General features: G+C 42.4%; 1 protein-coding gene across 2 annotated transcripts in view; it reads left to right on the plus strand.

The window, feature by feature from the left end:
- Positions 1–12,589, plus strand: part of MYOF (myoferlin) — a 160,390-nt gene that overhangs the window by 95,325 nt on the left and 52,476 nt on the right. For both annotated transcript variants that reach the window (XM_077779775.1, XM_077779782.1), the window contains exons 21-25: positions 354–478; positions 3,359–3,465; positions 5,746–5,938; positions 7,095–7,250; positions 10,859–10,990. In XM_077779775.1, coding sequence (XP_077635901.1) covers positions 354–478; positions 3,359–3,465; positions 5,746–5,938; positions 7,095–7,250; positions 10,859–10,990 — 713 coding nt within the window. The remainder of the gene's footprint in view (positions 1–353; positions 479–3,358; positions 3,466–5,745; positions 5,939–7,094; positions 7,251–10,858; positions 10,991–12,589) is intronic.

Raw genomic sequence — 12,589 nt, forward strand, 5'->3', positions numbered from 1 at the left:
ATAGCACTTTACAGGTACAAGTGTATATAATATAAACTCCCACGCTCTCTCTTTTTGCTGCTGCAGTGTTATGTAATCATCGGTGATGTTCAGACACATGATCCTGAACCACTGTAAGACCCTAAAATTGTTGTGTTCGGCTTACTAGGATATTTTAGAGAGATTTTCAAAACAGGTTGAATGAATAAAAAACTTTCTATCCCTCGGTGGCTCCATTGAATATAATTTAAAAACCAGATCACCCCAAACCATTCCCCAAGCATAGGATTAACCTGTGGCCCAGTTTGCACATCTTTTAATAGACATGTTGTTTAAGTGTCCAATGTTCACTGCCCCTCAATGTTCTATACCAGGGAACTACTATTATTACTTGCCTTGGGCCCACACAAAGCCAGTTGTTACCCTGACTTCATACTGGGAGGACATTAGTCATCGGCTGGATGCGGTGAACACTCTTCTAGCCATGGCAGAAAGGCTGGTAAGTTTATCTTTTCTATATTTCCTTTCACTGGACAGAGCGAATTATGTATTAGCTACAAGCGAGGCCCCTCTAACACAAGACCTCAGAATATAGTGATAAGCAAGATAAGAGCTATTTCTTTAGTAACAGTTGGGGCCAGTGATCCAAGGCTGGTATGGAGGTTCAGGGATGTTGGGGACCCGCACTCCTTCCCCTTTGTTGCTCTGCCATCGCTAAGGAGTTGTCATCATTTGCATGGTTGAGGCTGCTCACCACTAAGCCTGCCCTCCAGCCTGAGGGAAGGGGAATGGGGAAGTAGATGGCACAGGCCTTCCCCTTGGAGGGAAAGACCCAGAAGTCACACACTTGATTTCTACTCATTTTCCATTGGCCAGAATCCAGTCATATACAACCACATCTTACTGTAAGGGGACTGGGAAGTGCCATCTTATGCTTGGGTTGGCATAGGCCTGATGAAAGTTCTCTTACTGAGGAAAAGGGGGGTGAATATCGAAGTGGGGGGACAACCCACAGGTTCTGCCACAGTTGGGAGTGGTGTGGAGAATGGTTGATGCCGATAGGAATATGTAGCCCTTAGAGCTCTATCATTAAAGGAGCAAAAATCTCCACTGTGGGAAGAGGTGGGCTCAGAGGAACCAGAGCCTGACATTTTATGCTCTTTTTGTAAACTAGAAGGAACTTTCTTTGTTTGGAGGTTGGGGGTTCCCTCTGGTAAAACTGCATAGATGTGGTATCTGTAATTTTATATCTAGTTGACATTGATGAGAAGGGGTAGATGGTTGAGATATTTCTAAGCAAGTCAAAGATACTAAATTACTTCTATCAGGTGCTGATAAAGTCCATCTGTGATTAGTGTTTTAATTTCCAGATTACATTAGTATTTATTTTTTCTAATGTCTAACCTCTGTCAGGGTAGGACCAATATATGTGGGGGTCCTGGAATATACCTGATCTAAGATTCTATAGCAAAATCTAAACATATTGTTTTATGGTGGTATCTGGGTGGCTCAGTTGGTTAAGGGGCTGACTTTTTTTTTTAATACAGTTTATCGTCAAATTGACTAACATACAGCATATAAAGCGTGCTCTTAGTTTTGGGGGAAGATTCCCATGGTTCATCGCTCACATACAACACCCAGTGCTCATCCCAACAAGTGCCCTGCTCAATGCCCATTACCTGTTTTCCCCTCTCTCCCACCCCCTATCAACCCTCAGATTGTTCTCTGTATTTAAGAGTCTCTTATGGTTTGAAGCGGCAGACTCTTGATTTTGGCTCAGGTCATGATCTCACAGTTCATGAGATTGAGCCCCGCGTCTCGCTCTGCACTGACAGCAAGGAGCCTGCTTGGGATTCTTTCTCTCCTTCTCTCTGCCCCTCCCCCACTCATGCTCACTCTTTTTCTCTCTCAAAATAAATGAATAAACATTTAAAAAATAAAAAATAAAATATTGTTTTGTATTATAAAAATGATATTGAAGGAGAATTGTAGGTTTAAGTTAACTTAAGCATAATTGTTCTGTAACTTAAGCATAATTGTTCTGTAACTTAAGCATAATTGTTCTGATATGCAGTCTGGTTGTGGTATTAACTTCCAGTCCTCCATCTCGAGGGAATTACTAAAGCACTGGTCACCCTCTAATCTGATTATATTTGGGTATTCTTCAGCCTTTTTCTTCCTTGTTCTTCTCATCAGCACTGATCAGACTGTCTTTACTCCATGCTAATCTGGACAGCATGGTGGCTTTCCATGATCTGGACTTTTGATAATCATGGTGGGCACTCTTTGAATGTCAGCAAATGCTCAAAGTGACACAATAGTATGTTCTGGACTTCTCTTGTACTGCTCTGCCCCAGCCCTGAAATCGCCAATTTTCCAAAGAGTTCTGTTTCCTCATAGTGGGATATCACGTGAAAACCAAGGTCTGGGTACTAGATGCTCACTACTGTTTAGATGCCATTGCTCCTAGGCCTTCTCAGTGGACAGACTTAGCCACAGGCACATGCACACACATAGTCACACGTGATTTACGTCTAGGTCTATCCATATATGAAAAGCAGTGAATTTATAAGGGTAACTCCAAACCCATTCTAATGTCACAGGTTTGTTCTAGTCTTCCCTATTTCTATATTTATAACTCCTTTCTCCAACAGTGAGAAACCTCATTTGCTCATTTGTTCAATCCTAAAATCCATAGATAAACCTCTGCAAAAAACAAACCAATTAGAGTTTAATATGTTCATGGTACTTTTCTTTAAAATTTTTTAATGTTTATTCATTTTTTAGAGGGGTGGGGAGGGGCAGAGAGAGAGGGCGACACAGAATCTGAAGAAGGCTCCAGACTTTGAGCTGTCGGCACAGAGCCTGACGTGGGGCTTGGACTCACGAACTGTGAGATCATGACTTGAGCCAAAGTCAGCCGCTTAACCGACTGAGCCACCCAGGTGCCCCAATGGTTTTTTCTTTAAATTGAGAGTATATAATCAAAATATTGTGTTGAAAACTTATTTAGGTTAGTTTGGTGTAGTTACATAGTTCATTTGTTTCTGTTTTATATTCCATGGTAGGGTTCCTTCCTCCATCTTGGTTTTATTTCATGTACTTTTTAAATACATAAAATATTTAACATGGTTTCAAAGGTTAAAGATATATGAAAGATTGTCCTGTTACTTATAGATGTCCATGTTGATTGCCTTTTGAAGAAAAGTAAATAGTGGTAAGCTACGGTGAGCATTATTAAATGTAAAAAATTAAGTGCTCTGGTTTTTCTGTTAAGTCTTTTGTGTTTTTTTTTCTTGAAAATAACATTAAACCTTTCCTGGGTTTAATGGCATGATACACAATAGCTGATTATTTCCCCTCTTTCTAAACTCTCCAGCAATCAAACATAGAGGCTCTAAAATCAGGGATACAAGGTAAAATTCCTGCAAACCAGTTGGCCGAAATATGGTTGAAGCTGATCGACGAAGTTATAGAAGATACAAGGTACAGTGATCCTGTTCCTATGGCAGAATTCCCAATCATGCTCTGCTCCCTGGAACTGTAAGATTAGGAGAGCCTCTACAATTGTTCCCAGCGTTGGCCTGAAAAATGAATTGAGTTAGTCAAGCTTCTCAAAAGGCCCTAGTCACTGGGAGGCGTCTCTGAATCACACCAGGAAAAGTTCTACTTTCTGATTTGGGGCCAATTCTAAAGCAGCCTAGGGAGGCTGAGGGCCGTGCAGGAAACTTCCCAGGGCTGCCCCAGGCAAGGGGTGGCAAGAAGGAAGGGGAGGGTGCAGGCCTGTGCTTGTGTGCCCACCTCCTGGAGAGAGGTGGCTCCTGGTTCCCGAAGAGAATGGGGTCCAGGGGTGGAGCACTGATTTTGCCATTCACAATAACATTCCTAATTCACAAACACATTTTTAGAAATAGCCCTTTTACTTCCTTTTTTGCCTCTATCTAAGGCTCCCGTCACCAAGCCAATAAGATTTGACTTGAACCAGAGAACCTTTTAGAACTGTGACTTAGGGAAACAGCTTAGATCTCTGGGCATTTGGAAATCAAAAGAGGAAGTGATTCATTCCAAATTCAGTTTAACTATTGGCTAAGAGAGCAGTGTACAGGGAAATTCCAAAAGAAAAGTGTATTGAAAACTTCTCACAAGCAGCAAGAAACAGGACAGATTCTTTTTCCACCTCTGGGCTAATGCCCTCAGTCTCCCTGTCTTCTTGTGCCTCCTAGTGGTTTAGTTGGGTCATTGAAACGTAGCTGAAATCTGAGCACTGCCGGGCTCTAGCTTAAATTCAGAGAATTTAAATCTGGGTCCTAACCCGTCATCTCTCCCAGTTCCCTTTATTTTACGGATGAGAAAACAGGAGGCGAAATGATGCATCTGATGTCCAGGGTTGGATTTATCCACACAGTGTTTCCTGCTACACGCTTCACACCCTCAACATCTATTTATTGAATGTCTCAAGTGTGACTTTTGAGCTAGCTGCTTCCATATGCACTTTTGCCTCAAGAAATCATTCCAGGGATTTAACCTTTCCAGTGCATTGCCATAACTACTAATGTGACCAAACAAAAATATTTGGTAATACCTTTGGGTAGAAAATTTTATGAATTTTAGGGTTTGCTGAGCAAAACACAGAAAGATCTATTTACACAGTTTTTGAAGAACCAAACTGATGTGCACTGTGTTTCGAAAAATCAAATGGAATCTTTTTAACTTCATGTATCAGGAAATTTGTGTTTAAAAGAAGTCATGCTAGGATTTCCTCCATTTAAGAAGTGAGGGGAAATTCAAACCAATGGAAATTCTAAGTAGAGACAGTGTGAGTAGAACTTCCTGGAATTGATAACTTCACCCTGTGGCCCTCACCAGCTGCCATGGTGAGAGGAAGACCCTGCAGAAGAAGGCTAATTCTGTTCTAGACTTAGCTCAGCTGTTCTAGACTTCTCATTTTGCCTACCCAAGTCATTCTTAACCTTTTGGGAGCTAATGGGCCCCTTTGAATATCTAGTGAAACTATGACTATGAAGAAGACGGTGCTTGATGATGACGGCAACATCATTCAGACTTTCCTGTGCAGTAGGCATTGTTCCAAATGCTCTCCATATATTAATTAATCTAGTTCTCAAAACAGCCCAATATTTTCCCACATTTGAAGATAGGGAAAGAAGAAATTAAGTAACCACTGAAGATCACATCACAAAACTAGTAAATGGTAGAGCCAGGACATGTGCCCAGATAGTCAGCTCCAAAGCCTGTGGTCCTCCCCATGTGTTACATTGCCTGACATAGACTTTTTAAATAAGTTCCAGGGATTTGCAGACCTCCTGACCACCCCACCCCCCTCCACAGACTGCGTAGGGGTGCATGGTCCTTACGAACCCTTGTGCTAAATGCTCTGTGATCTGCCTTCCCCTCCTTCATTTTGTGGGTCTGCACAGTAGTTGTAAGAAGCAAAAGAAGCATTTGTTCCTCCCAAATACTGCAGCTGTTGCCATCTTCTCCCCAGTGACTCGAGGGACCTTCAGTCAAACCTACAAAATTGCTTTGGAATTTTAATCCCCCTGCATTTCTCCTGAGAGTAAGGAGAGTTTGTGTGACAGGTTCCCTCTGTCAGTGCCACATACACTCAACTTCAGCTTAAACCTGGTCATGCCTGTGGAGTCAGGAAACCAGTGTGGCTTGCAAGATGGAAATCAAACATAAATGACGTTGATGGTTCTGAAGCCTAAAAAGCAATTCTGCAGATTATCTGTTTCTTTTCTTTTTTAGGTACACGTTACCTCTCATGGAAGGAAAAGCTAACGTCACAGTTCTTGACACTCAGATCCGAAAGTTGCGGTCCCGATCTCTCTCCCAGATACACGAGGCAGCTGTGAGGATGAGGTCTGAGGCCACAGAGGTGAAGTCCACGCTGACAGAAATTGAGGACTGGCTTGATAAATTACTGCAACTGACTGAAGAGGTAGGACTTTTAAACTACACAAAGGTCACTTGATATGGAAGAGGGATTCTGTGGAGTGGCACCAAGGATAGAGAAGGTGGTAGGAGCATCTAGAATTCTATCTTGAATATTGAGCAAATCTGACAGATGGTAAGACCATGAAGTTACTGGGCTGGGATACTGAAGGGTAATGGGGTGAATATCACCGAAGTGAGGACAGAAGAATTTTGAGTTGGTGGTCCTGGAAAAGTCTTCAAAGTGGATAAATCATTATCATTATCATGATATAATGAAAGAATATGCCAAGTAGAGGGACAAAGTAGCAAATCTGTGTAGCACAGAGGGTTGAAGTGCCACCTTTTGTTGGGATTGGGAAGACCTGGTTTTGCATCCTGGATCTACTATATGTAACCTTGGGCAACCTCTCTAGGCCTCAGTTTCCCCATATATAAAATGGGATCATTGTAGTACTCACTTCCTAGCATTGTATTGTGAAGATTCAAGATGATGATGAATATGAAGGGCTTAGCACAGTGTGGGGACATCGTGGTGCTGGACAGATACTGGCTGCCATTAACCTCTGTGGACTGGAAAAACTTCAGAGATGCGGGTGGAGGGGGATCGTCACAGATTTGTAGACAGAATACATTTGAAAAAACAGGCGATTATAGGTAATTTTTATTTTCTACTTTTTATGCTTTGGTACTTTCAAAGTTTCCTGTGGTGACAACTTATATCGCCTTTATAATCAGAAAAAGAAGAGGTTTTAAAAAACTGAATTAATATTTCAAATTTGGCCAATACTGGATTGTGAGTGGAGATACTTGGTCTGTGTCCAGTTACATACATGAAACCAAGAACCCTTGACTACCGATGGACGAGATAAGAGGGGGTGCACTTCCTAAACTGCCTCTCAGAGCTGTGTAGGTCGGGCTTTTAGCAGGTGAAGCCACCTCCTGACCCTGCTTCGCCTATTCCCTTTGAGCCAGCCACAGCCTGCCTCCCCGTCCTGCAGACTCAGTGCGGTCCCAGAAGACGTGCGACAGGAATTCAGATGGAGCCCTAATCACAGAGTTTCTAAGGGGAGCCCTGAGAAGCCAGCCTGCAAGGGCTCCAGTCCCTCTGTGTTTAGACTAATTCCACCTTTGCTTCCTTTTCCGTCCACCCACGTGACCAGCCACAGAACAGTATGCCTGACATTATCATCTGGATGATCCGGGGAGAGAAAAGACTGGCCTATGCACGCATTCCCGCACATCAGGTTTTATACTCCACCAGTGGTGAGAACGCATCTGGGAAATACTGTGGGAAAACCCAGACCATCTTGCTGAAGGTACAGCTTTATCACTGTGTCATGTGAAATACTTAAACGCGAAACCCACATTCCCAAGAAGGGGCTGCTTTATTTTCTGACCATTGAGTGACTACTACGTGATCATGATCAATTCCTACTCATTCTGACACCTTCCCTTAGGGTGAAAATTCCAAGAGAGTAGTCTGGCATCTGCTTGTATTCGATCAAGGACACTTCCGCAGAGGTCTCTGTGACACTAATATTAATGTGACATTGTGAATTCTGTGCTTTCTGGCATGAATTTTCCTCTTCTTATGTCTCATGCTAAGCAATGCCTTCCTTCCGTTCCGTTTTAGTGAGTGTTTGGGAAGTAGAAGAAAGGAGAAAGTAATAAACATAGTCCTTGGAATCTATGCCCTAACCAAATGGGTCCTCAAATTAAGAAATTCTGAGAATTTACTGTTTTAGGACAATGGTTCTGAACATTTTTAGAGTCATGAACTCCTTTAAGAACCTAACAAAAGCTACTGGCCCTTTCCCAGAAGAATGCACATCTCATATGCATCCAATATTTTGCATGTGATTCGGGAGCTTCCTAGAACCCTACAAGCCCATCCCAGGACCTTGCATTAAGAACTGCTCTGTGTGTGCTGATGGAGAACCAAGGGAGGGCCTGTGGCTGAAAACCAAGAAATCAAAATAGTCCTCAACTGCGTGATTTGACATCCCTCTCCCTTCCCAACTCCAACCAAGTACTTTGGATTTGAGGGAGAAGAATAAAAATTGAGAAAAGAAAAAGCAGTTAGGGGAGAGTGTTCTCTTAAAACAAGGAGATAGCTGCTAACTTTTATTTTTATTTTTTTATTTATTTGAGAGAGAGTGAGAGTGTGTGTGTGTGTGTGTGTGTGTGTGTGTGTGTGTGTGTGTGTGTGAGCGTGAGCAAGGGGCGGGCAAAGAGAGAGGGAGAGAGAATCCGAGGCAGACTCTGTGCTGTCAGCATGAAGGCTGACCTGGGGCTCAAACTCCTGAAAACATGAGATCATGACCTGTGCCAAAATCAAAAGTCAGAGTCGGATATTTAACCAACTGAGCCAGCCAGATACCCCACTGCTAACTTTTAATAAATGTACTCCTTGTTCTTTAACCGGGAGAGTGGAAAATAGAACCAGAGTGGTTATTGTCCTTCAAGTCTCTCTTGGTGGAATAAATTTTACTTAAGATAGAACCACAGTTATAATTATGTCTGTCAGCAGTCAGTGGAAGCAAACTGATTAATAAATAAAATTTCACAGTGGATAGGAGAGGGGACAAAGTGTTATTCTGTGTTAGGTTTTAGAACTCAGTGGATAAATACCAAAATGCTTTCAAGAGAATGTTGTATATATTTACTGACTATTAATACTCATTATCCAGTTTACTTCGTTGGGGCTTCTTGGTCTTGGGACCCGTTTATGCTCTTAAAAAATTATTGGAGAGCTCAGAGAGCTTTTGTTTATGTGGATTTATCTATCAATATTTACTGTAATAGAAATGAAAATGAGAAATTGAAAAAATATTTATTCATTTTAAAATAACAATAATTAAGCCCATTACATGTTAACAGAAATTACATTTTTTAATAAAATATAACTGTATTCTCTTTTAAAAATTAGAAGAGGGACACTGTTTTACATTTTTGCAAACCTCTTTAATGCCTGGCTTCACAGAAATGTAACTGGATTCTCTTATCTGCTTGTACATTTAATCTGATGGAATAAATTGTTTGGCTTAAGTACAGGAAGAGAATCAGGCCTCACATAGATACGTAACTGCAAAGGGAAGACTATTTTAATATCTTTCTCAGATAATTGTGGAAACACATCTTTGATACAATACCAAACTTAAGTAGTAGTTTCTAAACAGCGATTTGCAGTACGGAATTTGAAACCGTATCAATGAACTTTTCATTCTCTGCTACGTTAAAGCCTATTGGTTTATCTTGCACTTTGAATGGTTCTTTTATCCATGCCTGAATTTGTAACATTTAGCATTGATCATTTAGAAAATATTTGTTCATTGAGTTATGCAGAGCTTCCTAATGTTGACACATTTTATCTTACAACATTGAAAAAAATCACATTTATTAATATTACTCATCAGAAAAGTCCTTATGTATCAGGATGCCATGAAGCTCACCATGACAAGTTGCAGGTTTTCCAGATTTCTTATTTGTTTTTACCTGAAAGCCTGAATTCTATCATTGGCAACAGAATACAGTCAATTACCGTCCTTGAAGTGACAGGCTCACTTGGCTTATGTTCAAGAAACATCTGCCCCATACCTAAGTCTGAGTGACCATATTTGTCTGTCAATCACTGTTTCAAGTTAAAAAAAAAAAAAAAAGGTTTCTATTATAAAAAAGCAGTTGTCTGGGTAGCTCAGTCATTTGGGTGTCCGACTTCGGCTCAGGTCATGATCTCATGGTGCATGGGTTCAAGCCCTCTGTCGGGCTCTCTGCTCTCAGCACAGAGTCCACTTTGGATGCTCTGCCTCCCTCTCTCTCAGCCTCTCCCCTATTTGTGCTCTCTCACTCTCTTGTGCACTGGCTCGCACACGCGCTCTCTCTCTCTCTCTCCTTCCCGCTCTCTCTCTCTGTCTCAAAAATAAACGTTTTTTAAAAAGGCTAATTCGGGGATGCCTGGGTAGCTCAGTCAGTTAAGCATCTGACTTCGGCTCAGGTCAGGATCTCACGGTCTGTAAGTTCAAGCCCCAAGTTGGGCTCTGTACTGACAAATCAGAGCCTGGAGCCTGCTTCGTATTCTGTGTCTCCCTCTGTCTCTGCCCCTCTCCCGCTCATGGTCTCTCTCTCTCTCTCTCTCTCTCTCAAAAATAAATAAACACTAAAAAAATTAAAAAATAAATTTAAAAAGGCTAATACAGTTCACATTTCAAACAATTGCATAAGAGATTTTTCACAACCTATACAATAACATGCAGCAGAAGTGATCTGTGTGTACTTTCCATTAGCGCACAAAATATTTTTTAAAAAATGGACTCAAGGAGGCTCCTGGTTGGCTCAGTCAGTAGAGCATGTGACTTGATCTCAGGGTCATGAGTTCGAGCCCGAGCTTGGGCATGGAGTCTACTTAAAAGAAAAGCTAAAAGAAAAAGGTGTGATCAAGGATCGTGATTTGATAAGATTAGTAGCTTTTACTGTTTTATTTAAAACTAGTATTTCTTTTCTTTACTGAGAGTGATGAAGAAAACTATCACCACGGGTTCAGTTTGGTGTTCCTGCCCTGATTCCTACTGCGGTGCCCAGAGTCTTATCCACGACTGCTTTTGCACTCTCCGTGCCTATGTCAATAACAGCGAAAAAAAAAAAAAAAACCCAAGTAACGTCTTAGTAATATTAGGTAAAAAATAGTTTTACTCTGTGAGCCTCCTGAAAAGGTCTCAGGGACACACAGCAGGTCTACGGATCACATTTTGGGAACTACCGCTTTCGTTGTTATCATAATCTCTGCTGTAGGGTCATTTGGAAATATTTTAACTAAGCAAACATAAAAGTAGACTGGGAAGAACAGCTATTGGATATTCAGTCGGTTTGTGGCTTGACTTTAACGTCACAGCCTGGGCTGCACCCAGCGTTATTGTACATCTCACAGTATCCGCAGGAAAACAACCATGGACCCAAGGTGCCTGTGCAGCTGCGAGTGAACATCTGGCTGGGCCTAAGTGCTGTTGAGAAGAAGTTCAACAGCTTCGCAGAAGGAACATTCACCGTCTTTGCTGAAATGGTACATTTCATGGCATGATTCTCTTTTCTTTCNTTCTTAGAGAAAACATTCACAGATCAAAAACAGCCACAACCATCAGCACTACTTAGAATCCCATCCCAGTGACCTTCCTCTGGGGGGAGAGGGAAAGACTGACCACACTGGGACCCACCAGAGTGATTCACACACAGACAACCCCGGAATGAGGATGCTGGGCAGGTGCAGACCTTGCGAGGTGTGCTTGGGGTGGTGGGGGTCTTTGCACCACAGAAGACTCATTCCTCACATAGGGAAAGCCTCTCTAAGTGACTGTAAAACTGGATATCCGACTGCCAGGGCCACCCCAGAGATTCTGATTATGTAACTGAGTTAGGGATTAGCACCAGCAATGATTCCAATGTGGGTGGCTATAGGGCCTCAGTGGACCACTTTGAGAAACAATGAAATACATGGGAAACACACAAAGCCCTTATAGCACAGGCTTGGAAGTGCCATTGGGGATAAATAGAGGGTGTGCTGGAAGCCACACGCAAGGCCCTGAATGGCTGATATTTATGCACAGTCAACTGGACCACGTGGAGTCAGGGCATCAGGGCACGTGTAGGAGATGCTTGCTCCAACATTCATGTAGGGTTTCTTGGCATCAGCCTGGCCTCCAGCTGTGAGACTGGAGCTCAGCCGGGAGAAGCTAGCTAGCACTGAACAAAGATCAACCAGTCCAGGTCTCCCTTTCACCTTTTCTAGATCTTTCCCTGCATAGCTCAGACTCTAGTTTCAACTCACATTAAAGAGATGACTCACACATCTTAGTTGCGTGACTAGTTTCTTTAGATTCTCAGAACCTATGAGTGCCGGTAGAAGCACATTAATATCAATAATGGACATTTCACGGATTCTTGCCCTCCTGTGCTAATACCACAGGAGGTTCTGTTCTCTGCAGAACCCACCACCACCCTACACCCCCTACCAGATTTCTGGAGGTTTCTGAGGTGCTTCACATGTGTCACCAGTCTTGCCAAATTCCTTGCCTACATTTTATTATAGCCATGCTGGCTTCCAAGCAGAAGTAGTGAGAACACCTTGCTCTTCCATTCCGTGTCCTTCTCACTTAGAAACCAGAGAAGTGTGTACATGCCCCCAAGTCTCACAGCCCCTTGTAACAATAGCTTCTTCAGCTACTTCCTGGAGTTTATCTCCTTTCAAGGCTCAGAGCCCATGTCTGAGACAGGTACTACTGTGGCTGCTTGAACCCAATTTCCCCATCAAGCCTCTACTCAAACTTCTTCCTTCCTTTTTCAGCCTCAGTCAAACTTCCCTGTCACTTGCAAATCCTCTTCTCAGTGGGCTCATCAGCAGAAAAATGGAAATTTCAGCTTGCACTCAAACAGGGACACTCACCACTGGCAAATCACAACCCTTTTGATGGTTGACAGAGTGAAGAGCAGACCTTTGTAGATTTATAACTTCAACTTAGAAAGAAATGCCCTGTAAACCAGAATCTGTTATTGCCACTGAACCTCCTTCCAGATCTTGGTCTTCAACCCCACTGTATTCCAGAGGCGACGAAAGCACAGAACCTTTAGGCTCCATAAAGGCTGGGCCCTTAAAGGACCTTTATAT

The sequence above is a fragment of the Crocuta crocuta genome, unplaced genomic scaffold (assembly GCF_008692635.1).
Source record: "Crocuta crocuta isolate KB4526 unplaced genomic scaffold, BGI_CrCroc_1.0 scaffold170, whole genome shotgun sequence".
Classification (NCBI taxonomy): Eukaryota; Metazoa; Chordata; class Mammalia; order Carnivora; family Hyaenidae; genus Crocuta; species Crocuta crocuta.